We start from the raw sequence: 27,645 nt of genomic DNA, 5'->3' as shown, positions 1-27,645 counted from the left end.
TTTGGCAACAAAACAATGGACATCTGTGGTTAGAAGGCCAGGGAAAAAAGCAGAACTGCTGACCACGAAAGGGGGTCTAAGGAGGGGTTTAGGATCAGCTTAATCGACGTGAACCACTTAGAATGCGCCATTACGAATATGCATAAAGCTTATTATTGTTAGTATATAAGGAGTTCTGGTACAATCAATAAATCGGATTCCTGCTGATCGCTCATATTGAGCGTCTGGGTTTCCCCTCTATCGCGACACTCCAACACATCCAGGACAGACACACAGCTGGTGTCTGTCCATCACTGGTAGCACTGAAGTGCGTTGAACTCAACCAAACCATCCTTGAGGCACGTTCCAAGTTTTTTGGAGAGGGTTGTGGAGCTTGGCAGCAGAGCCACGGGCCCCACGCTCCTGTGTGCCTGGTGTGTTACTGGGTGCTGGTGGCACTGCCAGGGAAAGGACGGCTCTGCCAGCACAGAGGGAGCCCCAAACACCCACAGAAAATAATCTGCTGCTCCTGAGCACTGCAAGGAACACACACGCTCTGCTCTCCCCACTTGAGTCTGAGCCTCTGGAATTCTCAAGGGCAAAAATAGGTCAAGTTCCCAGTGCTGACAACCTGCTTTTAGAATAGAGATTCGTTTCTGTTTATTTAGTTTGTCTGGGCAGGATTTAGGAAGAATAAAGTCTACAATGTTTCTTTTTAGGAGTGTGCACTTTTCCCATTTGTACAGAAGAAAAGCCCAAATGTATACTTATAAGAGCTGTTATTTTGTAGAGAAATTGCTTGGAATAAGATAATGTGTGAGATAAAAAGATATCAAAAGAGGTATAAAGTACACGAGCAACAAAGTTATTTTAGAGATAACAGTGAAAAGGGATCAGCTGAGGTGTTACATCCCGGATTGTGCTGCAGCAGAATGAAAAGTTACCAAATTCCTTTCTATTCAGCACAGACCTGCGTTATATATAGTTTTCTATTTAAAACAACTTCTCCTCATCTCCCCATCTTCTCTTTAGGATTCAGTGAAAGATTCAATAAGCAAATTCATGGCCCACGTCCACATCAGTGTCAACGAGATGTCCCGGCTGTACCTGAGCAACGAGCGCCGCTACAACTACACCACCCCCAAGTCCTTCCTGGAGCAAATCAAACTCTACCAGAACCTGCTGCTGAAGAAGGACAAGGATTTAAAGGCAAAAATGGAGCGGCTGGAGAATGGCCTGGAGAAGCTCAAGAGCACTTCTGCACAGGTCAGAACCCCTTGGGGTTGGTTTTCCTTGTTTCTCTTGTCTGATTCGAGGGAGAATTTTACAGGGAAAAAAAAATTCTGCTGGATCCTGGCTCTAGTCTGGGCTTGAGCTGGGTTTTTGGAGGAGCAGAAGTGATGTTCTGTGCTGGAAAGGAGAATGCAGAGGTGTGTGTCCAGTCTCTGCTGTTTGGGGGTAACTGAAAGATTTCAGTAAATAAAATGAGACTGGGATCCAGCTGACTCTGCCATCCTCTTCTAGTGGTTAAATTTCAGCTGGGGTGATGAAACAGCTTAGGAAATACAGGATAGTCAGTGATTTTTGGAGCTGCATCCAGGAAATCTACAATAACTTCAGCAAGACTCTTTCAAACTAAATAGTGCATGCTGTTAAAATGAGGCTGATGTTCACTTCTCCTTCCATTATGCTATCCATCTTTAAAGAAAGCTAATACATGTCTGAAGTGCACATTAGTCATCCCAAAATCCCCCTGCTAAAGACTCACACTGGCACTCTCCTCTGGCAATGACTGGAAGTTGTTCTGGGTATTTCCCAAACCTCTCTGCAGTGACACCTACGTCTGTTGCTGCACTCCCATTTTTCTCTCCATTTCATATCCTATTAACTCTCACAGATGTTTGCTTGCAAAGCTTCTACGGTGGCAAATGGGGCTGTCCTGAAGCTGCTCTGGAGGAGTGCAGGGGGGTTGGTGAGAATGAAGGACTGGCAGGTCCATCCCCTTCCACACACCCGCTCTGGGTAGCGCTGGGGACATCAGTCACGTCTGTCACGCTCCAGGGGACACGCGCCTGCCTGGGCTGATGGATGGGCTGGGCTGGTGCCTCTCAGCGCTGATATCTCCATCTCCCTTCAAACAGCCTCTGCTCACAGAGCAGGGCACAGGAGGGCTGAGCACATGCCACGTCCTGTGCAGGTTTTAGCATCTCCTTTGTAGGGAAGGGGTAGCAGAGAGCACTGGTGGTACCCACCAGAGCGACCAGGCCATGCCCTCAGTGCTCACCTCACCTCACCTCACCTCACCTCACCACTGAAACTGCAGGAAAAATGAAACCCCTCCAACAATATTTTTAGTGTTAGAGAATCAAGGCATTCCTTTATTCTGGCCAGGATGTGCAACCAAAATCGTTTCACCCACACATAGCCCAGGTGTGCAGAGAAAATCCTTCCATGACACATGGATTTGACCACAAATTTTTCACAAACTTTATACAGTCAAAACCCAGAGAGATTCATTGGTTCAGTGTTCATTGGTCCCAAGTTACAGAGTTCTTTGTATTTGGTTTCCTGTTGGTTACAGATCTCTTCACCTCTGATGCTAATTAGGTCCTCATTCCTTGGTTCTCTTATCTCTCTTTTCCCAGTCCAGGTGTCTCTGACCATGCCAGGGGTGATGTTTGGGGTTGATGTTCATTAATGGCTGTTGACAGTCATTGTATTTTGTGTATCTTCTGTGCTACTCCCAGTCTGTTGAGATGTTGAGTTCATCAGGCCTTGCCTGGTGGAGCAATGCCCTGGAAAGAAACTTCAATTCCCTTTCCTTGGGGTGAACTAACCTGACTGAAGTTATAAAATCAAAAATTTGAAACTTGGTATATTTTCCAACAACCTGACCTCACCTGACCTCACCTCACCCATGCAGGCAATAGTTCTGATGGACCTGTGGGGTGCTGCTGTTTTTTGAGGAGTCCCCAGTGGTGGATAAGATGGATTAAGTTTATTTTTTGGGAGCAGCTGATATGAAACGAATCTTTTGAGAACAAGTCCCCGGGTCTGTTGTGACTCATGGGAACCCTTCTGCATTCTTCAGGCTTCTCTTCAGTGGCTGCTGTGTGGGCAGGGCTCACTGATGAGCCACAAAGCAGTGGTGGAGGACTTGGACGCAATGGGAAGGATGGGAAAATCAAATCACAACAAAGGTGAAAGAGCACAATGTTTGTGTCTGGTTGGGGTGAGGCTGGGGTGAGAGGTGCCTCCTTGTGCAGGTAATTAAGATGCAGAACAGTGAGGACAAATATGTCAAATTCGAGTTTAAAATTAGCACTGGGGGCCTAAAATTAAACACCTAAATTACCAGATGTGCGCAACAGTCAAATCTGCTGTTGATTTGAAAGCAGAGTGTGGATGTTTGTCAGGACTGGAAATCACACCAGCATGTTCAATCTTGAATATGGATTTAAAAGGTTGAACTTTACATTCACCCGTGGAAATGCTTAGTCTTGGGGCTGAGGAAGTGATGAGTCCTCTCTCTCTCTCTCTCTCTCAGGTGTGTCATCTGCAGGTTGTGCTTGGGAGTGATGTGCTGGGGGTGGAGGGGCATTTTCAAAGCAAAAGTGGAGGATTTTGATCCTTGGGTGTCACCTGGCTGTGTCTCAGCTCTGAGGACTGGCGCTCAGCACTGGTGTTCTCCAGGGCCCTGCTGCTTGGTACCATGACAAGTTAATTATGAGCTTTGTGTGTTTCTGTGGGCTCAAAGTGGCCTCAGCACGAGGGGCTGTGGGGCCAGGAGCTGCAGGTATTTTTGACTTTGCTGTTCCAGTTTCAAAAGAACCTCTCTGCCTCCTTTTACTGTGGTCCCCTCTACCCTTTTTTTGTCCTTTGGAGATTCGGACACCTTGATGCTGTTGACCAACCTTCCTCCTCCAGCAATGTTTCCCATCAGCTCATAACCATCTCTCCCTGCAGACAGAAGCATCCTCAGCACTCAGGGGAGCTGAAGCCTCCTTCCTATTAGGACATAATGGATTGGGAAGACGTGTGGGATGAGTCATTTGTTTTTCAGAGTGCTGTGTGCCACCAAGAGGTCAGCGCCCATTGCTGAGTAATTCTGAGGATGGCTTTGGTTAATATTGCATCACTGGATTCCAGATTCGAGCCTGGCTGGTGCTATCAATTAATCGCCGACCTTTTGATGTATTTTGTGTTCTTGAAACAAGGCAGGGACAATCAGATAAAATGAGTCTTCTGGGAGCCTGCCCTCCAGGTTTTCTTCTCTTTAATAATTTTTCTCATGCTGTTCTGATCGTAGGCAAGGGCTTCTCCCTTCCTTTCCCTGATGAAGTCACAGCACATTACCCTTGAATTTCTCATTTGCTTTGCTCTTTCGCTTTCCACCTCACATTACTAATTGCTTATCAGATTGTTCTGCACTCAGGAAGCTGCTCACAGGTTTCTCATGGAATCACAGAATCCAGAATGGTTTGAGTTGTAAGGGACCTCAAAGTTCATCTCATTCCACCCCCTGCCATGGCAGGGACACCTCCCACTGTCCCAGGCTGCTCCAAGCCCCAATGTCCAGCCTGGCCTTGGGCACTGCCAGGGATCCAGGGGCAGCCCCAGCTGCTCTGGGCACCCTGTGCCAGGGCCTGCCCACCCTCACAGGGAAGGATTTCTTCCTGATATCCCATCTAACCCTGCCCTCCTTCAGTTTGAAGCCATTCCCTTTTGTCCTGTCACTGCAGGCCCTTGCAAATAGTCCCTCTCCTGCGTCCTTGCGTTTTTAAAATCCTGACAATGTCTGCAGTCATTTCCCCTCCCATTGCTGCATGTGCTCAGCAGGGCATTGTCTGTTCCCCTGGGCTGAGCTTACCCTGCTCTTTGTGGTGCTGTTGAGTGCCCATGGATTCTAATCCCCTGCTTGTTTTGTGCTGCTCATGTAAACCCCAGGAGCTCCCGTTTGTGTGAGTATCCAGCACACAAAGGCTGATTTCTGGGCAGAAGGTCACAGCCATATCTGCCATCAGCAGAGCCCACTTCAATTTCCTGCAGCCCCTGAGACGTGGAGCTGAACAAGGAGCTGCCGCTGGGTTTGTCACACGAGGGGATTATGTGCTCACGTGAGCCCAGATTTACAGCTGTGCCTTTGTCCTGGTGAGAGCAGTCCCACAGTGCCAGGCAGCAGGGGATGATGATGGATGGAGGGCATGTGGAGAGCCCTGAAAAACTGTTCTCCACGTGAAGCCGATGCCAAATGTCAACAGCTTCAGTTTGTGGATTGCAGCCTGTGCTCTCCCTTCTGGTATAGCCAAAACGAGTGTCTGGCTTCCCTTCCTGTAAGGATTTTTGTGTGGGTAAAGATGTGCCCCAGGAGCTCTGAGTGAACCTTTATGAGCCTGATATCAGGCAGCAAAAGCCTCTGTGGTCTGCCCAGAGTCTGGGTAAATTCACTGAAACGGGGATTTTAGCAGGAGGTTTTCTGCCTGCAGGTGAGAGCCTGTGTGAGCTTCCCCTTGGGCAAACGCTGCTGAGGGCTCCTGCTGTGAGCAGGGTGTGAGGAGCTGCCACCACGGCCCTGCTGGTGGCCTCCTGGCTGCCATCTCAAGGGGACATCCCTTCTCAAGCCCATCTGACATCACATTTAAAGCCCCTTGACCCTCAGAGCTCTGCCAAGGGCTGGAGCTGTCAGCAGATCCCAACTGCAATCTTCCTGGGGAGAAAAATGGTGTTAGGAAGGAATTGTTCCCTGGGAGGGTGGGCAGGCCCTGGCACAGGGTGCCCAGAGCAGCTGGGGCTGCCCCTGGATCCCTGGCAGTGCCCAAGGCCAGGCTGGACATTGGGGCTGGGAGCAGCCTGGGACAGTGGGAGGTGTCCCTGCCATGGCAGGGGTGGCACTGGATGGGATTTAATGTCCCTTCCCGTCCAAACCATTCCATGGCTCTGTGATTCCTGCCACAAGCCTGCAGCACCAATGGTTTCAGAGCAGGTGCTGCCCCTGCCCTGTGCCTGGGGCCCAGGCTGCAGGGGTGGGAGGGTCAGGGTGTGCCGGGGTGAGCAGGAGGCTCGGGGAGTTCCTGGGGCACAGGTCCTGCTCCAAACCTCTGTGTGCCTGGGTTTGCTGGTGGCAAGGCTGAGAGGCTCAAGTGTGGCTGAATTGCAGCCCTTGTCACCTCCCCAAGGCACAGCACCTGCACACCTCTGTCCGGGGGGATGTGACATCAGAGCTCGTGCACAAAGCTGAGGGTTTTGGCTTTACAGTGACAGAAGCTCCCTGCACGTGCCTGGTGTGTGATGGGGCTCCTGGGCTGTATGAAATCATCCCAAGGATATCTGAAATATGCCTCCTCCTCCTTCCCACTGGATCCTGCCCACAGCAGTGTCCGTGTTGCCTTGGTCCCTCTGTCCGGGAGCAGGGCTGGGTCAGCTCCCAGAGCTGTGCATCCTGCTGGAGCTGGGCTCTGATGGGCTCCTCACTGCTTCCAGCCTGCTCTGCCATGTGGACCATGTGTCCCACGAGCAAAGGGAGCAGCAGGCTCTTGCCAGCGGCCAGAAATGCTCCCCTGTGCTGCCAGGACTCTGCCTGACAGCCAGGCCCTCCCTGCCCTCGGGTCCTGCTGCAGGGTGAGCCCGTGCTGGGCACTGAGGAGCAGGCAGGGCAGCCCAGCTCCCACACACGTCTCTGCCCTGCAGGTGGATGAGCTGAAGGCCAAGTTGGCAGCCCAGGAGGTGGAGCTGAAGCAGAAGAACGAGGATGCTGACAAGCTGATCCAGGTGGTGGGTGTGGAGACAGAGAAGGTGAGCAGGAAGAAGGCGGTGGCCGATGAGGAGGAGCAGAAGGTGGCCCTCATTGCCCAGGAGGTCGAGCAGAAGCAGAAGGACTGTGAAGAGGACCTGGCCAAGGCTGAGCCTGCCCTGGCAGCTGCCCAGGCTGCTCTCAACACCCTCAACAAGGTAGGGTGAGGATTCCCATGGGAACCCAGTGTTTTACCTCTGCACTGGGGTAGAGGGGCTGTGTCATCTGATGGCACAAGTTCTGGGCATTGTACTGTCCCTCCTCCAGCTTCCTCCCTGCTGGTGCAGAAGTGTTTAAAAAAAGATTGGATGTGGCACTCAGTGCCATGGTTTAGTTGACAAGGTGGTGTTGGGTCATAGGTTGGACTTGATGATCTCAAAGGTCTTTTCCAACCTGGTTAATTCTGTGATTCTGGGGTTCCTGGTGGAACTCAGACCACCCACGAGGCTGGACCACTCATTGCCATGGAGAGGAGCAGGCAAAGCTGGTCCGAAGGAAGATGCCATTGGGAAAATGTGTAATCAGGAGATAAGCATTGCTCTGATTGCAGGAGATTGGTTTTGGGAAGACTTTTTGCACCTTGGAAGGTTTGTCCTTCAAGCATGCTCCCGGGGTTCCCCTTTGGAGCCTGAGACTTTGAGATGTGGCACTCAGTGCCATGGTTTAGTCGATGAGGAGGTTTTAGGTCATAGGTTGGACTTGATGATCTCAAAGGTCTTTTCCAACCTGGTCCATTCTGTGATTCTGTGATGTGCCTGAGAGATGGACCTGCAATTTGCTTTGGTCTGCAGTTCATGCAGTGTCCTGGGGCAGCAGCAGCTGGAAAACCCACAGTCACAGCAAGGCCTCAAAACATGGCTCCATCACAGCCCTGCTGGGGGACAGGAAAGCACCTTGGAGTCATCCAGAACAGGGTTTCTGTTGGATTAGCCTTTGGGAAGGAGGTAGCTGTGCTGCAGACACGTGTGCTCTGGGTTTCCTTCACGGGAGGGAAAGGATTGTGCTAGAGGAAAATGTTTGTCTCTCCATTAGTTCCAGTTTTGTGCTGGAGCTGTGGAATCTCTCATTAGGCAAAGATGGGGAAAATGCTGGGATTTTCTCCAGGGAGCTGTAAAGCAGCAGTAGCAGAGCAGTGGAAGCCACAGTCTCCTTTACCTGCTGACTGGGAATGTGTCAGAGAGCCCGACCTGCTCGCTGACATGAATGATCAACAATGTTTGTATGTGTTTGTACAGCTTCTTCCCAACTATCTCAGTCATCTTCCTTGGGCTGCAGGGTTATTTGCAACATTAATAAGGAAAACAGTGAGAAAAGCTGTTGTAGAATCCAGTAATAAATCCATACAGTCAGTGAGGGTGTGGATGCATGGACATCTCTGTGACACTGCAAAAGGAGAGCAGCCATGGCCACTGGGACATGTCCAGGCTGTTTCCTCCTTATCAGCTGCACCTTGAACCCACCTTGATTTCTGCTCCTGTGTTTGTGCTGGATTATCCTTCTGATGCTTTAAATACTCCTTTTGGTGCCTCCAGAACCCTCTGTAACCACACTGCTCTCAGGACAGCTGGCCCTGCTCAGCCTTGGCAGGGTTAATTCTCTCTGTGTTCCTGACAGTTTAAAGTTTCCTTTTCCTTTTCGTTTTCCTTTTCCGTGGGCTGGCTCAGCCTGGCTTTGGCTGTGTGGGTGGGACCTACTGCAGCCCCTCTGTCACCTGCTGTAATGCCTTTTGCGGGGGCTGGTGGCAGTGAGAGTGACTGAGGCCAACTGAGAAGCTATTTAAAGTGTTATGGAGAGATAAGTCCGTACATATATGAGATAATTACAAATATATAGAAGATAACTGAGGTCATTATTACATGGATCATGATGAATGGCATGTGGGTTGTGACAGACCCAGTGCAGAGCACCTGCAAAATAAAAATCTGCAAAGCCAGATGTGATAGTGAGTTTGAAGAGTTGGGAAATCAGGAGTTAGAGACAAAAATGCCCTTTTGGCTCCTCCAGTGCAGTTTGGCTGCTTGCCCTGTGAGGGTGCCTGGGCTCCTTCTCAGCTGCTGCTTTCCCTGAACCCTGAGGGCTGCAGGATGTGGGAATCAGAGGATGACTTTGGCATTGGCATCTCAGCTGGGGTAGGAGGGAGCATGAAGGGAAGCTCTGAAGGTTGTTTTAGAGGGCCTGGGGGTTATTCCTATCGGTTTCATTCTTATTTATCCCAATCTTCTGAGAGGGCATAAAGCTTCCTGCTCCCCCAGGAGTGTGGGGAGGAGCAGTGTGCTGTGCTGGCCCCAGGTGGGATGTCAGGAGCAGGGAATGGAGCAGCTGTGCTGCAAACAGGCAGAGCAGTGATCTAAAGGGAGCACTGCTGCGGCCGAGAGGAGCCCAATTTATCAGATTGATAGCCTGGGAGCCTGACTCTATTAGTGGCAGAGTGAAAAGAAAGCCCATTTTTTTTTATCTAACAACCTTGTTTTCCCCTTTTCAGACCAATCTGACGGAGCTGAGGTCCTTTGGGTCACCTCCTTCTGCTGTCAGCAACGTCACCGCAGCCGTGATGGTGCTGACGGCCCCAGCAGGGAGGATACCCAAGGACAGGAGCTGGAAAGCAGCCAGAGTGGCCATGGCCAGGGTAGACAGCTTCCTGGACTCCTTGATCAAGTTCAACAAGGAGAACATCCACGAGAACTGCCTCAAAGCCCTGCAGCCCTATTTGCAAGACCCCAAGTTCAACCCCGAGTTCGTGGCCACCAAGTCGTCAGCGGCGGCCGGGGCTGTGCTCGTGGGTGCTGAACATCGTGCGCTTCCACCGCGTGTTCTGCGAGGTGCAGCCCAAGAGGCAGGCACTGGACAGGGCCAACGCCGAGCTGGCAGCAGCCCAGGACAAGCTGGCCACTGTCAAGGCCAAAATCGCCGTGAGTGCCCTTGGGGGGACCCATCCTGCTTGTCCCTGCCTGGGGGAATCCTCTCCTTCAGGCAGAGCTCAGCGCTTGTGTCCTTAAGCAGGGGTGGGAATCCAAAGGTTTGGGGGGTTGTAGGGTTTTCTCTCCCTGCTGGTGCACTGGCAGCCCCAAAATCCAGCCCTGTGCTGGGCTGAGCCCCCAGCGTGGGCAGCAGGGGAGGGGAAAGGGGGGGTTCTGCCCCTCTGCCCCTGTGCTCAGGTGAGACCCCACCTGCAGAGCTGCCCCAGGCCCTGCACAGGAGGGGCCTGGAGCTGCTGGAGAGAGTCCAGAGGAGGCACCAGGATGAGCAGAGGGATGGAGCAGCTCTGCTCTGGAGCCAGGCTGGGAGAGCTGGGGGTGCTCACCTGGACAAGAGAAGGCTCCAGGGAGAGCTCAGAGCCCCTTGCAGGGCCTAAGGGAGCTCCAGGAGAGCTGGAGAGGGACTGGGGACAAGGCATGGAGGGACAGGACAAAGGACAATGGCTTCAAATTGAAAGAGGGGAAATTGAGGTTAGATATAGGGAAGAAATTGTTCCCTGGGAGGGTGGGGAGGCCCTGGCACAGGGTGCCCAGAGCAGCTGTGGCTGCCCCTGCATCCCAAGGCCAGGCTGGACAGGGCTTGGAGCAGCCTGGGACAGTGGGAGGTGTCCCTGCCCATGGCAGGGGGTGGAACAAGATGATGTTTAAGGTCCCTTCCAACGCAAACCATTCTGTGATTCTGTGACAGTATATTGCTGCTTTCATTTCCTCTGTTCTTCTCCAGCCTTGCTTGCACCTGAAGAGGAAGGTTAAATATGAATCCTTATTAGTCCCACCTAATTTTTTAAATTTTACCTCTACTCCTAGGTCCTCAGAAATCCCATCATCTCACACCAGTGTGTTCCTAGTGTGCTGCACAGGGCGGGGGACAGGGGCTGGAGGCTGATTCAGTGCTGGGAGCACAGAGCTGGGCTGGCTCCACACCCAGGCTCTGGTTTTGCAGGAGCCTCATTTGTCACGGCACAGCTCCCTCACAACACACCATGGATGTTATTTGGATTTTTGCTCCTTTTAAAAAAAAAGTTTAAAAAAATCTCTGAATAGAAGAAATTCCAGCCTGATTGAAAATGCATTTCCACGGAGGGTAGAGTGAGGCCTTTATCGTTTTCCTTCAGAAAATTATCTCTATGTGAAAACACATCCTGCTTTATCCTGCTTTTCTCCCTGCTCCCTCCCAGCACGATACCTGCTAAGAACAGGCTGTGGGAAGCAGCTGCTCCAGAACCTGCCTGGTTTTAGGGTGCTTTGGGATCTCTCTTTGGGAGTGGGATCCCTTTCTGTGACCCACAGCAGGGGCAGGGTCCCAGTGAGTGACCAAGGGGCAGCAGGTCCCTCTGCTCCCCTCACCCCTTCCACCAGCACATCACCCTGTTAGAAAACACATTGCTCTTTTGATGTTTCCAAGGGCTTATCGTTTCTTAAAATGCTTACTACACTTTTTAACTAAAAATACAAAAAACTGGTGCTGAGCTCCTGCTGCAGATGAAAGGAGGCACCTGGAGCAGGGCTGGATTTAGAGGGCTTTGGTGTCCAATTCTCCCACCTCAGATGTGCCATACAGTGCTGGGGAACTTTTTTCATCCCTTTATGCTTCTCTTTTCTAAAGCTTTTTATTCCTGAGTTTTTTTGTTGTTTTTTTTTTTTTTTTAAGGAGTGGGATTTTATTAAAGAAAATTGCAATATTTGGAGAGATTACTGGTGCTCCTCTGGCATGCACTGACAAACCTGCCTGGTTTAGGGGCCTTCTCCTCTCTGCAGATGGGGAATGATGCAGGGTAGCGTGGGAGGGATGTGGAGGTATATCCTTACTTATCTGGGATATCTTGGAGAGCTTCACTGCTGTGTGGTGATTCATACCTGCTCACAGCTGGGCCCCAAGCTGCCACATACTCATTTGTAGTAATAAATGAGAACATTCTGAATGTCCAAAACATTAAGGACTTTCTGTCTTCTTTGCCTGCCTGGGAATTCAGTGCTCTGCCCCTGGGGGCTGATGGAGGTGGAGGCTGTTCACAGCACACAGCTGTATTTGTGTGCCCCTGGTGGGGCCCTGCTCTGTCCTGCAGCCCAGATCCAAGTACATATTCTATAGATCCTCAATTATCACATCCTGCTTCTATAGTGGAATATCATCTATATGAGCCTTTGTAGGCTCACAGATCCAAATGCACACGGGGACAGAAACTTTTGGTGTTACTGTTCCAAGGCAGGTCAAGGAGAGGCTGCTTTGTGTTTGCCAGTATCCAGGAGAGCTGCAGAGATCTCTAATATAATCCTTTTTCATTTTTTGGGTTTGTTTCGAGCGTGTAGCTCGGTGTTAAAGTGATTTACAAGCAGTTTAGCCTTAAGCAGTCTGCACTGGGTGCAGATAAAATCAATTATTACTTCTCTTATCAGAAGTGAAATGCTCCAAGTGCTTGTGGGAGCTGTTGGCTTGGTTTAGATCCGAGTGTGAGCAGCTCTGTCCAAGCAAAGGGCTCTCCAGCTTTTTCTGCAGCTGCTTTGGTCTCTTCCTGCCCCTCCCAGCCCAGTGACCTGCAGGGGACATGGCACCTGCTTGAGCCAGCTTGAAGAGCAGAACCATTTTATTGAATGACTTTTTATATTCCTTGCTGGAAGCAGCGTGAGGGCATAGCTTGGAGATGGTTCAGGCAGAACTGCAGGAGCCCCTTGGGGATTTGAGCAGGACTTGGGGAATCAGCAGAACCTCAAGGGCTGGTCAGAGACAAGGGGCTGTAGCATCAGGAAATACCAAATTTGGGTTCCTCAGCTGCCTGCTCGTTGCTCTGCCATAGCACTTGTCATCAGGGCTCAGCCAGAAACCCCAAATAAATCCATTTTGTGTGTCCTTTGCCTCTGCTCTGTGCCAAGGCTGTGAGTCCCAAGCAGTGGCACAGCCCAGCCCAGCGCTGCTCCGTGCTGGCTCCCAGTGCCAGCCCGGGGTGGATGAGCTGGGCTGGGGCTTGTCCAGCCCTGCCACAGGGCAGGGCAGCTCTGGACAAGGGTTTGTCTCAGGATCACAGGATCCCAGAATGGTTTGGGCTGGAAGGGACCTTAAAGATCATCCCATTCCACCCCTGCCATGGCAGGGACACCTCCCACTGTCCCAGGCTGCTCCCAGCCCCAATGTCCAGCCTGGCCTTGGACACTGCCAGGGATGCAGGGGCAGCCCCAGCTGCTCTGGGCACCCTGTGCCAGGGCCTGCCCACCCTCACAGAGAACAATTCCTGCCCAATATCCCATCCATCCCTGCCCTCTGGCACTGGGAAACCATTCCCTGTGTCCTGTCCCTCCAGCCTTTGTCCCCAGTCCCTCTTCAGCTCTCCTGGAGCCCCTTTAGGTACTGGAAGGGACTCTAAGGTCTCCCTGGAGCTTTATCCAGGTGAACACTCCCAGCTCTCCCAGCCTGGCTCCAGAGGAGAGGGGCTTCAGCTCCTGGAGTGTCTTCATGGCTTTTTGGACTCCTCCAACAGCTCGCCATCGTTCCTGAGTTGTTAAAACCGTGCTGTTCCTGACTTCCTCCTGTTTTTCATGTGCAGCGCCTCAACGAGAACCTGGGCAAGCTCACGGCCAAGTTTGAGAAGGCCACGTCAGACAAACTCAAGTGCCAGCAGGAAGCTGAAGCCACAGCCTGCACCATCGCCCTGGCCAACCGCCTGGTGAGTGCCAGCAGGGCAGCTCTGGTGGCACAGGAGGGAGGGGCCAGGGCTGGGCTGAGCCCCGTGCACACAGCACGCTCCATCCTCCCGTGGTTTTGGAAATGTTTCCTGCACTGCAGCAGGTTTCAGTAAGGAAAACGCTTTTGCAGTGGCTGTTTCTGTGCATCAGGGCAGCTCTGCTCGTTAAGGTGCCTGGCTCTGCTGCCATCACAGCTCTCGCCTCCTTCTTGGGCCTTAAAGGTGTGAGCAGGTGCTGATGGGCCAGAGCTCTATGAGTCAGAAGTGGTATCATAAAAGCAAAGGTGGGAACTTGCCTGTAGCTTTACAGGTCTAGAAATGACAAGAATTGGAATGAAAAGCTCTCTAAAAGCCTCGGTGTCCTCCAAGTCAGAGTACAAAGGCATTTAGAGAGGGGCCTGCAAGGAGCTGGAGAAGGGTTTTGCATCAGGAACTGTAGTGACAGGACAAGGGAGAATGAGGAAAACTGAAAGAAGGGAAATTTAATTTAGATATATGGAAAAATCCTTCCCTGGGAAGGTGGGCAGGCCCTGGCACAGGGTGCCCAGAGCAGCTGTGGCTGCCCCTGGATCCCTGGCAGTGCCCAAGGCCAGGCTGGACACTGGGGCTGGGAGCAGCCTGGGACAGTGGGAGGTGTCCCTGCCATGGCAGGGGTGGCACTGGATGGGCTTTGAGGTCCCTTCCAACCCCAACTCTTCTATGACACCACATCCCAGGCCAGGCCACATCTCTTCCCCACCCCATGACCTGGGAACAGCTTCCAACCTCAGCAGTTCTGTGATTCTACACTGTCCAAAATTTATCATTTCTGCAGTGTAGGCAAGGAACTCCTCGCATCCCAGGCTCCTGCCTTGCACTGCACACCATCTCCTGTGTCATCCTGGCTTTGCTCTGGGAACAGAGCCTGACAGCCCTCACCGATGCGCAGCTCATTTGACATTCAAGAAGTGTCACCGGTGTGGCTGTGGGTAGAAATAAGTTCCCAGACTTTGAAACAAACACGTCTGAGGTTGTATAAAGAATGTAACTGAAGATGGAGAGCGATGCTTTGGATTGACAAATGAACCTGGGGGATTGAGTCCAGTGCCACATTGGCATCTCACGAGCTCCTGGTGACTTCTAAGGAAGAGGCTTCAGGATCCAAGGGCCAGGATCTGTGCACCAGAAAGGGAGGCTGGCTGCTGAGCGGTGTTTGTGAGTGGGTGTGCGCTAATGCAGAGGAGGAAATCTAGTGGTGACAAATGCTAAATAACGTGTGCAGGGAAAACAAACTGTAATCATGCAGTTACATGGATAGGGCCTAATTGCACCATTATCACTCACAGAAGAGCTCTTGGAGTTGTTGCAGAGAGTTCTCAGGAACAGCAGCGTGGCACTTGACAGGAGGAAAAAAAGACAAATTGAATATTACTAATTGGTAGAAAAAACCTCAGGAAACAGAAGTTAAGCGTCATTGTATCGGGTCTGTCAGTGCCTACATCCCACACGTGGTTACCCTGTCTGAGAGGGCTGTGAGCAGCCTAGGAAAGCTACAACAAAGTGTGTAACCACTTCCACATGAGAAGAGAGGGAATAGATTGGGGCTGTTCCCTTTGGAAAAGGTGTAGAGGGGATGGATGCGACAGAAGCCCCTAAAGTCATGACTGGTGTGCAGAAGGTGGATGAGGAATGGTGAATGGTTGTTCATGTTGACATTACCAAAGAGCCAAAGGTAATCGAAGGAGTAGCTTTTAATTTGCTGCTTGCTAAATAAAAAGAATTCCAATGACTTCTAGGATCTGAGGTGGGAGACACCTGGGATGTCTGGAACGTTTTAAAACTGGCAGTAGTGTGTGATCCAAGCAAAGGAGAAGAAAAAAGCCTCTAGGACCTAAGGAGATAGAAAGTAACCTGAAAAAATTAATTAGGAGCATGGAAGCACCTCTGAGTACCGGGAAAATCAGATCAATAAAGACTTCTTGGTGTTAGAAGGGCTGTGGGAGAAAGATGGGAGTTGACCTCAAGGAGATTGGAGGGGAGACCTATGGATGCTTCATCTATAAAAACTACAAAGGAAAGGTGCAAGAACTGGGCTCTGCCCTGTAACTGTAGTTGAGATTAAGGATAATTTATGAATGATCCTTAAAAGTGACCAATAACTTAAAAGCAGTGCTCTGCTTCTTTTTCAAGAAGTAGGATAAGATGAGATATGTGGGCTGAGACCAGGGCCTGTCCAGCTCCAGCTGGACTCCTGCAGGTGTCCGGAACAGAGGAGGAGCAGGGCAGGTATAGCCTGTGCTGCCTGATCCTTGTTATTTTCCAGCCTTCGTTCCACTGTAAGGAATATGGCTTTCCATGATAAAACAAACTTCCAAGGCTGACAACATAAATCTGGGAATCCCCCCACATAAAGAGGCAGCATTGCTGTAGATGAAAGAACTGGATGGTGTGGATATGGGACCCACAGGAATGGGATGAGGTTCAGTGATGCAAGATGCAGACCTGTGCCTATGGATTGAGAACAGATTGTTCCCCTCTGAACCAGGAGCTCAGTGCAGCAGCCAGGGAGGCTTGGATGTGTTGGATCAGGCTTTGCCCTACGCATTGTGCAGCCCTAGGAAAGGCAGCTGAGGTCCTAATCCTATCATGAGTATCTTCCTAGCAAGGCTAAGGGGACATCAGCCCAGTCTGAGACCAGCAAAAGGCACTGGGGAACCTCTGCAGCTCTGTGAGGATGGTGGTGGCTCATGTTTGTGCACAGCAGCTCAGCTGGGGCACATTTAGGGACAGCTCTGAGGTCGGGTGGGACAAAGAAAACCTGAGGCTGCTCTTTCTGCTCCTGGGAGGGGTCAGACTTCCCAGAGGCAGTTTTCCCTGATCCAAAGGGGCGGTTTGGGCAGGGCAGAAAGGCCATCAGAGGTATTTTTGCAGGTGTCTGTTAGTTCTTGTGTTCATCAGAAGAAACTGATTGTCTGGAGAAGCCGTGGCTGCCCCTGCATCCCTGGCAGTGCCCAAGGCTGGACTGGACAGGGCTTGGAGCAGCCTGGGACAGTGGGAGGTGTCCCTGCCCATGGCAGGGGTGGCACTGGGTTGGCTTTAAGGTCTCTTCCCACCCAAATCAGCCTGTGGTTCTGTGATTCCATGAGTCATAAACGAGCTGGTGTGCAGGGGGTCGCGCGGCTCCACAGTGGTGATGTCGACTGTCTATAAAGAATTGTAAAAATAGTCCCAAGTGATGGAGGGGTGAAACACCAGGTAGATAAATGTAATGTAAAGTACATTGGTAAAATTAGGTTGTATTTCACATGCCCTGTAAGTGATGCTGAGCTGATTGTTATCACTCAGGAGTGAAAGGATGGAGTTAAGAGTGCTGTGAGCTCTGTGCTCCCGGGAGCAAAAAGCCTTCACCAAACCCAAAGCCCATCTGAAACCGGATATTAGGGTTTATTAGGAAAAGAAGGGAGAACAAAACAGAAAAATCCCCATCTTGCTCTGTGAATACCTTCTAAATAAATCTCGAATGTGCAGCATGACCGCCGCCCCCTCTGCTGCACCTCAAAGGCTGGAGGAGAATGGGAAATGGTGCAGAGACAGCAACAATAAAAGGAACCAGATAATAAAGATTGCATCAGTCGGTGCAGATAAGGATTGCAAGGAAAATCAAAAGGCTGCTTCTTGTGTGAGGAATTATTGAAGAGGCTAAAGCTCTTCAACCTGAAAAGAAGACAGCAGAGGGGTACCGAGGGCTTGGAATCCTGAGTGGTGCAGAGAAGCTGGTGCCAGCAGGATTGTTCCCTGGTTTTGCACTGGACAAACGTTTTAGCAATTGAGAAGTTCAGGCAGCACATCAAAGAATGTACTTTTATACAAAGAACAGCTGAACTGTGGATCTCCTGCCCACGGGATGCTGTAGATGCCAAAAGTTGGGTTGATATCCACAGCAGCTTAGGCTCGGTCATGAAGTCAAAAATCATCAGTGGCTGTTAAGCACAAGGATACAAGCTCTGGGTCAGAAGGTCCTGAAGTCTGCAGCTGTGGGAAGCTGGAAGTTGTGTCCAGAGCTGTGCTTGTGTGTACAGTGTTCCCAGGCCAGGGGCTGCTGTCAGCTGCAGGAGGCTGCCCGTGGGTCTGCCCTGCAGAGCCTGTGCTGAGGGGTTTCAGAGGGGAACTCAGTAACTTCTTGGCTTAAAAGATCCTGGCTGTTTATCAGGGGATATGGAGGTACAAGGGTGGAAGGAGAGCTGTTTGATCTGGAGTGAAGCAGAACCAACCACGGGAGCGAGTTTGTGTTGGGAATGTGAAGGTGGTGCTGACTCTCGGCAAGATTCTGCTGGAAACAGGACTTGGCCAGGTTGGAAGGTGTGACAGTGAAATTCAGTGAGGGTCTGCAGGTGTTGCCTTCCCATGCTGGGGATCTGCGTCTGCACAGCAGGTTAAGGTGGCAAAATAGCCAGTTTAGGGGAATGAACTATTGGAGGTGTTGCCAGGGCTTGTCACAGGGATTAGTGTCAGAGCTGGGCCTGTTTAACACTGAACAGGGGCCTGGAAAAATGGACAGTGTCACACCAGTATTCCTTACATGGGGAGGCTTGAAGAGGAGAAGGATACAGAGGAGGTTTTAGTGGAAATGAGAAATATGAAGAAAAATAACCATAAGTTCATGTGGACTGTGGACTGTGGACTGAGGAAGAAAAGTAGAAGGTGCTGGTTGGCCCCGGTGGCAGAGGCCTGGGAGCAGAGGGGAGCTGTGCCTGCTGTGGATGTGCCCAGAGCTGTACATGGAGAGAGGTTTCTCCCTGGCAGCAGGAGGCTGATTGTGAATTTCACCATAAGATCTGGCATTCTCCATCTCAAACCCATGAGGTCAATTCAAAACTGGGTTGGGTTTTTCTGGCTTGCGAGCTGAAGGCTGCATTCCATTCCTAATTCCAATGGTACCCCAAAAAGTACTGATGGCCAAATAAGTGATCTTTGCATGTAGAGGTAAATTATTTTACAAGGAGATGCTGAACCTCATCAAAGCCCCAGCTGCACTGCCTGGACATTGGATGCTGATGAAAAATAGGTGCAAGAAAACATTTTTTTGACAGAATCTGAAGGGAATTGTGATCAAAATCCCACGTACCTGGTGTGATAATAAATTGTGTGACATACTGAAGGCTGTGGAGAGGAGTGTTCTGTGTGGGAGACGGTGTAATGACGTGGGAATCTGTGGCATTAAGGCAATTAACAACTGATGGGCTTAAATGCTTCTGTAATCCTTCCCTGCAAGGGTGGGCAGGCCCTGGCACAGGGTGCCCAGAGCAGCTGGGGCTGCCCCTGGATCCCTGGCAGTGCCCAAGGCCAGGCTGGACATTGGGGCTGGGAGCAGCCTGGGACAGTGGGAGGTGTCCCTGCCATGGCAGGGCTGGCACTGGGTGGGATTTAAGGTCCCTCCCAACCCAAACCATTCCATGACTGTATGAATGATCAATCTGACTTTGGAACTTGCAGGTTGGGGGACTTGCCTCTGAAAATGTGAGATGGGCTGAGGCCGTGAAGGACTTCAAACAGCAGCAGAGCACCTTGTGTGGAGACGTCCTGCTGACCACGGCCTTCGTCTCCTACCTGGGCTACTTCACCAAGAAATACCGCCAGGACCTCCTGGATGGTGTCTGGAGGCCCTATTTGCACCAGCTAAAAGTAGGTTCTGATTCCTCTGAGAAGCTGTTGCTACTGGGATTAATGTGTAAATCCTGGTGCCCACAGGGGATCTCTCAAGTGAGGGACATCACTGTGTCTTCACCGAGCTGGAGTGAGGATCAGGACATGGCCTTTACTCCTCCCTGGGGAAAATGTGGTGGCCTTGCTCCATGAAGTTCCTTCATGTACACAGGGAAATCCCAAACACAGAGCCCAGCCCTGCAGTTTTGTCCACAGCCATGAAGGAGGGGGGAATATGGAGGAGGAATTACTTGGAGCAGGCAGAGCTCGCTGCCAGCTCTCCAGTAGGCTTGGAAAAAATCCAGGTGTTTTTTCATTCTGAACACAAGCTCTGGTCACGCTGGCCATGCCTCTCAGCTGGTTTTATCCATGTCATGCTGTTAGGACCAGATGGAGATCATTGTGCTTGAAACTTATTTAATATTTCACTAATTTTAACAGGGTCCTCTCCTACAAATGGTGCCAAGAAGATTTTAAATAAGGTCCCAGTGGGGCAGAGATGCCCAGATCAAAGGACTGACCGAAGCAGGCAGTTTGAGAGAGGGAAACTTCATTCTGCATTTCTTAATACTAAGCCAGAAACTTAGTTAAGAGGCGCAATATTGTTCCAAAAATGACCTGACTGTGCTGAGAAATGTCACCATCCTCACAGCCAGGAATTCCTTCCCAATATCCCATCCATCCCTGCCCTCTGGCAGTGGGAAACCATTCCCTGTGTCCTGTCCCTCCATCCCTTGTCCCCAGTCCCTCTCCAGCTCTCCTGGAGCCCCTTTAGGCCCTGCAAGGGGCTCGGAGCTCTCCCTGGAGCCTTCTCTTGTCCAGGTGAGCACCCCCAGCTCTCCCAGCCTGGCTCCAGAGCAGAGGGGCTCCAGCCCTCACCTCATGGAGCATCTCCACGGCCTCCTCTGGACCTGCTCCAGCAGCTCCACACCCTGCTGCTGTTGGGCACCAGTGCTGAGGGCAGCTCTGCTGGTGGAGTCACACCCAAGTGGAGCAGAGGGGCCGAATCACCTCCCTCAACCTCCTGGTCGTGCTGCTGGTGACTCGGATCAATGTAATTTATCACTTCTTAACGAAGCTCACTTTCCTTGGAATCACTAGGAAGCCTTTCTGCTTGCCTCCCAGGTGCCAATCCCTGTGACCCCGTGCCTGGACCCGCTGTCCATGCTGGCGGACGGCGCGGCCGTGGCGGCGTGGCAGAACCAGGGCCTGCCGGCCGAGCGCACGTCCACCGAGAACGCCGCCATCCTGAGCAGCTGCGAGCGCTGGCCCCTCGTGGTGGATCCCCAGCTGCAGGGCAGCAAGTGGATCAAAAGCACCCATGGCGAAGGGCTCCGGGTGATCCGAGCGGGGCAGAAGGGGTAAAACCGTCCTTCTCTCGTCGTGAGCAGGGGATGTGCCCGCCTGCCCGGGGTGCTTGGTGGGCAGGGGACACTCAGCTGCAGCCATCGGAGGCAGTCGCACTGAGGCAAACCTGCCGCTGCATTTGCTCACGTTATCTGCTCGTTCATTACCAAAATGACAGGTTTCTCATTAAATCAAGGGTCTGTTTAGTGCTTGGCTCAGTTACCATAGAAACTCCTCTGAAGGTGGTGATGGAGTGAGCTGAGTTCGGGTATCACAGAATCCCAGACTGGCTTGGGTTGGAAGGGACCTTAAAGATCATCCCATTCCACCCCTGCCATGGGCAGGGACATCTTCCACTAGCCCAGGCTGCTCCGAGCCTTGTCCAGCCTGGACCTGGACATTTCCAGGGATGGGGCAGCCACAGCTGCTCTGGGCAATGGGCCTTTGCAGGACTGTGGCATCCTCCACGGGCTCATTGTAACTGTCAGCTGTCCTGCTTTAGTCTCATCCAGGAGGATGACCAGGGCTTCCTACCACTTGGAGAAAGAGAGGGCTTGGGTATGGAGAGGGCACCATGCCCTGCAGACCAGCTGGGCTGAGGCTGCTCCCACCAGCTGGACACTCTCAGTGCAGCACCCCTGCATGGATCTGGATAAATCTTTCATGGGAAGGCCTTTCCACCCCTGGCTCTCTTCTCCAATCAGACAGACTGGTCTTCTGCTGTGTCACCTTGCACCCATCTCTGCCCACTCGTGAGGAGCCCCAGCAGGGGTGGAGCAGCCCGAGTGGAATCCTTATGGAGATGTGCCAGCACTGGGGGTTGTTTCCCAAATACAGAGCAAAGCTCTGGTGGCAGGCAGGAGTGACCCAGGCCTGGTGCTTCCAAATCCCTGTAGATTTGGAGATGCCTTGGGGTTGCCCATGCTTCCTCCTCTGAGGTTACCCAGGTTTTGCTGGTGCCTCCTCTGCTTTCCTCAGAGAAAATAACAGCGAGTTACTCAATCTGACCTCGTGTGGGATCAAAACAAGGCTCGTTTTTCACAACAGCAAATTTCTGTTTCCCGGCCACCTTGGCCACCATGCCTTGCAGCTACTCAAAGCTGTCTGTGGAACAGCAGGGATCCCAGAAGAGGCACCTAAATCTGAACCTGCAGGATGGAACCAGAGGAACAGACCCTGTAGCATCCCTGCTGTGCCAATATGACATCTCTTTTTCCCCTCCCCGGCCACACTCTGGGCTGGCAGGGGCTTTAAAGAGGGGAATTTAGTGTTTTGCTGTGATGTCTCAGAGCTGAGGACTAAAAGCATCATCAGTGCCCCATTACAGCAATTCAGGGGATGTTTCATCCTCTGGGAGATGGAGCTTTTTGCTTTCAACTGCTGGAAGAGGTCTAAACCCACATGCAAGGCCCACCTTCAGGAAGGTGCTGCTGTGTGAGCAGCTCTGGGGCTGCTCTGTCATTCCCTCTGACTTTCTTTGTGTAAAATACCCCTGGACTCAGAAAATTCGGGGCTGCTCATCAGGGGTGGGGGTTTCACTGGGTCAGCATATTTCTCTAAAAATCAGGCCTAAAGGTCACTCTAAACTTTTGTTTCAGCTCCTTCTGTCACCTCCTGAGCTCCCAAGCTCTCTGGCTTTGACGAGGAGTATGAATTTTGAGCAGTGGATTTAGTTGAGGTGACTCAGTGTAAGAGTGATGGTGGAGAAGTGCCTGGAGCACCCTCCCCTCCTGCCCAGGGTCCTGCTCCCCTCTTGGCAGAGGGATTGTGTGAAGAGCAGAGCAGCCCTGAAGGACACCACACAGGCACCTGGCCCTGCCCTTGCATCCCAAAGCAGAAATCCCCATTTCACAGCTAGGCACTGGGCAAAGGGTTCCATTTCCTCATGGGGAAAGAAGTTGTCCTAAGCATGACCCTAAACCCTGGGCACAATGGAGCTGAAAGCTGCTCTTTGTCCTTGCTTTTATGCACGATGAACTTCACCAGTGGGTTCTGTGGGAAACAAAGTACGTGCTGAAAATAACTCCAGGCTGTGACAGCTTTTGCTCACGGCTGCCCAGACTCTTCTGGGACAGACTCGGTGGTCACTGCTTGCCCTTGGAAGGTCTTCAGCCTCATTCTCTCTGTTGGACAGCCAGGACTCTGCCAGTGACACTTTCTGCACCTGGCACTGACACCACCTTAGCCCTCTTTCTGTCTCCAAATGCTGGCACCTGCCTGTAGCTGCCACCGCAGTGAGGGTCCCCTCTGTCCCCTCCTCACTGACAGTGTCACAGCCTGCTCTGCTGCTCTGTGCTGTTTCCCACAGGTATCTGGACACACTGGAACAAGCCCTGGCTGCTGGAGAGCTGGTTTTGATTGAGAACCTGGAGGAATCTGTGGATCCAGTGCTGGGGCCGTTACTGGGGCGAGAAACAATCAAGAAAGGCAGGTGAGCTTGGGGGGGCTTGGGGACACGTGTGGGTGGGGGCTGGGGGCTGTTGTGCTCTCTGTTCCTGCCCTCAGACCGTGGGTGTTCCCACCCAGCAGCATCAACATCCTGCCTTCAGCAGTGAGGGCGTTTTAAATCAGGCAATCACAGGTAATTCAGCCACAGGATGGCCTGGAAATCAACCTGGATTTCTCATTCCATTTCACAGCATCATTCAAACCTCATATAAAAGAGAGACCTGTAATTCTCCCATTGTACACTGACCTCGGGGTCTGTAATTGGCTGTTCTGACACTGAATTATTACCAAAATAGCTGCTGCTGTTGTGAAGTAAAAGTAGCCTTGAATTTTAGCAAACACTGCACAGCGTTTAGAAATGCAGCTACCAGTTTCAGCATCAAGGATATCAAGTGTTTCTTAATGAGGTCAAGCTCTCATGGCAGCTGCTGGTCACCTCCAGCCGAGAGGAGGTCAGCAAGAGAGGCAGCCAGGGAGCTCTTCTTCCTTAAGTTCTTTAAGGATTATTTCCTTGCTCGCCTGAAACATCCCAGGGTGCTGTAAACTGGTGGGCAAGGCAAGCTGTCTGCAAAGGGCTCAGGGGAGAACATCCCAGGAAGGGTGGCTGAGCAGGGGTTTGGCTGCAGGATGGAGGGGCAGGATTGGTCCCAGTGCAGGACTGAAACGGTTGGAGAATGTTGGGAAGGGGGATGAAGCAGAGAGGGAGCAATCCTGAGCCCCTCTCCAGTGGAACACTCAGGCAGCCCCTTTTGGGGCTGTGCATCTCAAAACTCCCTGTGAGATCGTGTCTTTCCTAACAAAGGGAAAATAAGTCATAAATCACAAAGGAAGTCCCTGAGTTTTGTGTCTCCAGGCCCTAAGCCCAGACTCCAGGCAGATGCTGCCAGTCCCAGAGTGGGAATGATTTCGCTGTGGGGTCTGGCAGGGTCTCGTGCTGCTGTGAGCTGCCTGCACTGGGGGGTTTACAGCTCTGAAAGCAATCGAGGGGGCCAGGAGGGCACCCAGTGAGTGATGTTGGACTGGGAAGTGTATTCAAATTCCCTTGAGAACCTCACCGTTCCCACAACAGTGACTAATGAAAAGCTCTATGCTGAGAGGCTTTTCCTCCCTGGAACTCCATTCTAGGCAGAATTCAGCCTCTGTCCAAAGCCAGGAGAGTTCATGGTTGGACTGGTTGTGCTGCCGCTGGAAAATCTGAGCCTCCTTAAACAGGATCCAAAATTCAGGGGAGACTCTCTGGGCTTTTTACCCAAAATCAGAAATGATTCCGGTGTGTCCAGGATGAAACACTTTGCTTAAATAATAATTTCTGTGAGGAGTGCCGAGTACCTGACTGAGACCCACCCTGTCCTGCGGTGACAGCTCCTGGCACACGCTCCTGGCTGATGCTCCTTTTGCCGAAATTCCAGGTACATTAAACTTGGGCACAAGGAGTGTGCCTTGCACCCTTCCTTCCGCCTCATCCTGCACACCAAGCTGGCAAACCCCCACTTCCAGCCCGAGCTGCAGGCACAGTGCACCCTCATCAACTTCTCCGTCACCCGCGAAGGCCTCGAGGAGCAGCTGCTGGCGGCCGTGGTGAGCGTGGAGAGGCCTGACCTGGAGGAGCTGAAGGTCAGCACCTGGGAATTGTCACTGGGAGCAAGTAGAAATCAGCATTATTATTATTATTATTATTATTACTGTTGTTGTTCGTCCTACATCAAGAGGCCTGACCTGCAGGAGCTGAAGATCAGCACCTGAGAGTTTACACTGGGAGCAAGTGTTCCAATCATCATTAGCATGAAACATCATTTATTTTTATTTTTATTTTTATTTTTATTTTTATTTTTATTTTTATTTTTATTTTTATTTATTTTTATTTATTTTTATTTTTATTTTTTATTTTATTTATTTTTTATTTTTGTTTTTGTTTTTATTTTTATCTTTTAGGACAAACAGCATTTCTCATGCCAGCTTGCAGAGATTGTCGAGCTCATCACAAAATCAGATTTTCCCTTTATGAGAAACATTGAGGGTTTTTTTTTCCTTCAGCCTTCTCTTTTCTTGGTATTTTGAGAACCCTGGTACTGCATTTTCAAGGCTTTTCTCCCCAAAATTCTCTTTATTTTCCTCCTCCTGTTGTGACTGAAAGCTGAGGTTCTCACCACCATTGTTTTTCTGGACTTCACAGATTTAATTTTGAAGGCAGCATTAATCTCACTTAATTTTTGGCATTTATGGTGAAGGATTCTCTCCATAAATATTGTGAGGCTGGTAATGATAATTTTCTCTTCCTCCCACTTCTTTGTAACAGGCCAAAATATTTTCTCTCTCTCTTAGTAAGTATGGCTTCAGTTTCAAGATAATTTTCTAAAGAAAACCCTCCCTTCTGATGACACCTTTAACAATGCAACAAATACGTATAATACTAAAAATTTTCTGAGAGTGGGAATAAATTTACTGCACATGTTCAGTCAGGCCAGGCCAGTTCTTTAATAACCTTTCCATTTAATGAGGTTCTGAAGTACCTTAACTGGGCAGCCTTAATGATGCATCGAGGCTCATGTGCTAATGAGCCAAAAGATGCCATCAAAAATGCACAATGAGCTGATTTAATGTGTGAGCCAGGGTGCTGTGCTGGGGCCACGAGGGACACAAAGCCCTGCTCAGTCCCCCCAGCACAGTTCCTGGGGGATGGCATTTTCCTTACCTTGAAGAATATTGAATTCTTTCTCTCTAGCACCACAGCAAGGTAACACCAGAGCCAGCAGCTCTCCTCTCCTTCTCACCCAATTCCATCCTGCTGCAGCCCTGCTGCCCCGGGGAGGAGAAAAGCAGCCTGGTATTCCAGATGTTCTGCTGGATGGGGAACTGTCCTAAAACCTGTTTCCTGCTGCCCTAAAAGCAGAGCTGTGTCTCCTTGGGCACAGTGAGGGATGGCAGTGCCACGTGTGACGAGGGGCTGGCCAGGGGCTCAGCACCTTCTGCCCCCAGGGCTGGGTCTGCTCACTGGGGAGCTCCTTGGAGGCCTGGGCTGGAATCCTGGATTCCCCAAAGGAGAGGTCACCTCTCCAGGTCTGTGTTAGTCCTTCCTCTCCACCGTGGGACTGAAGGGACAGGTGTTTGGTGGCCAGGGAAGGTTCAGAGCTCTGGTTTGAGGGCGATGGAGATGATTCCTAAAGCACTGCACAAAGGTTGCTGAGCTCAAAGCACACCTTGTGTGTGGAGCCCAGAATTTATTGCTAATAACCTAATCAAATAAATAACACAACAAAACCAGCAGAAGGGAAAAGGAGAAGTGGCTGCTGTGGCTGAGCTTGGAAGGCTCTGGAAGTGAATCCTGCAGAGGTGGCTTGGAGTCCTGGTGAACTTTTTTTGCCCATGGAATGAAGTTTGGAAGGCTCTGGGAGTAACCTGTTTGCCAGGAGCAGCACTTTCATACATCAGCTGTGAAATACCAGCTAATGAGCTGCACTGCAGAAATAAGGAATGATGACCTCGCTGTGCTGCAAACCACGGCAGGATGAGGCTGCAGCACCCACAGGGGCTGGGGGCACCCAGTCTGGGCTTCTGAGGGTGCTCCCAGACCCTGTGTGGGGCTTACAGGCAATTGGAACAAAAATCCACCCCCTCCTCATTAATAACTCCAGGGCTCACAGTCCATGGGCTGCAAAAAGAGCTGCAAAATGTCATTTTTCCAGGCATTCTATGCTCGAATGACAGGAATGCACACAATTAGCCACGTTAGTTTTCTGGTTCAGGACTTGTGAAATATTCAGCACCACCAGGAGCAAATTCCTGTGTGTAAAGCCGGGAGAAGAGGCCTTTAAAACAGCCCTTTCCAGCTGAAATACCAAAGCAGACACACTCCAGTGCCTGCTCAGCAGAGCTGCTGTTAACTTGCAATGAGGGTGTGCACGGAATTCCAGCCCATATACTGGAAGATGAGTTATTAATGAAAGAATCCCTTAACCTGCTGGGAAATCTCTGAGAACAGGGCAAATCCTATGGGCTCACTTCTGCATGGTGGGATTGGGAGAGGCACAGGCACATTTCTCCTTCCTGGGGCTTCTCCAGACCCTACAGAGGGACATGGTTTTCCCAAAACTCTCTTTGGAGCATTAGATCCCGTGGCTCATGGCACCGAGTCTGTCATGTGCCAGCTGCCCAGGACTTGTCTCAGTTCCACATGCCCCACGTCAGGTGTTTCACACAGCTGCTGGGTTTTGCAGGGCTATAAAACACTCTTCTGCAAGATCCTTGAGTTTCTTGGCTTGTGTCACTTCAGCACAGTCTGAGGGTTTAAACTGTCACCCAGCAGTGTTTCCCACAGCACTGACTTCACCAGGCTTAGACCAGCATCCCAATCAGAGCTTTCCCACAGGGTATTTTCTGTGAGAGCGCTAAAAATAGGTGTTCACAATAGGGACATATTGTGGAATGCCACAATAAACCCAGAGAGAGCCAGGAGTTTTCTCTGAGCAAACACACAGAATAGGGCAATCACATTTCAGGGCAGGAAGCCTGTCGTGGAGGAGCAGTTCAGAAAGGAGCCAGATGAGAGCCTTTGTTTGCACCATGAACAGAGTTAATGACTGGTGCTTCTGCAGGGGAGAGGGAGGTGGGACCAGTGCCTGCAGAGAATGGAGAGGGCACTTCAGACACAGATTTGCTCTGTAATTCAGAAATCTGCCCGTGGCACAGGATGGTTGTACCGGCCTGAACCTCCTCGCCCATCTGTGTGCTGAGTTTGCAGAGCCTTTGG

General features: G+C 51.1%; 1 protein-coding gene across 1 annotated transcript in view; it reads left to right on the top strand.

Moving 5' to 3' along the window:
- The window catches only part of DNAH9 (dynein axonemal heavy chain 9), a 179,501-nt gene that overhangs the window by 93,228 nt on the left and 58,628 nt on the right, over positions 1 to 27,645 (top strand). Inside the window, 9 exon segments of the mRNA XM_039562282.1 lie at positions 1,012 to 1,245; positions 6,667 to 6,927; positions 9,252 to 9,533; positions 9,535 to 9,678; positions 13,284 to 13,403; positions 18,894 to 19,082; positions 20,229 to 20,464; positions 22,759 to 22,881; positions 24,308 to 24,512. Of these exon segments, the coding sequence (XP_039418216.1) occupies positions 1,012 to 1,245; positions 6,667 to 6,927; positions 9,252 to 9,533; positions 9,535 to 9,678; positions 13,284 to 13,403; positions 18,894 to 19,082; positions 20,229 to 20,464; positions 22,759 to 22,881; positions 24,308 to 24,512 (1,794 nt within the window).

The sequence above is a fragment of the Corvus cornix genome, chromosome 18 (genome assembly GCF_000738735.6).
Source record: "Corvus cornix cornix isolate S_Up_H32 chromosome 18, ASM73873v5, whole genome shotgun sequence".
Lineage (NCBI taxonomy): Eukaryota > Metazoa > Chordata > Aves > Passeriformes > Corvidae > Corvus > Corvus cornix.
Note: the sequence above shows the minus strand (reverse complement) of the source record. Positions and strands in the feature narration are given on the sequence as shown.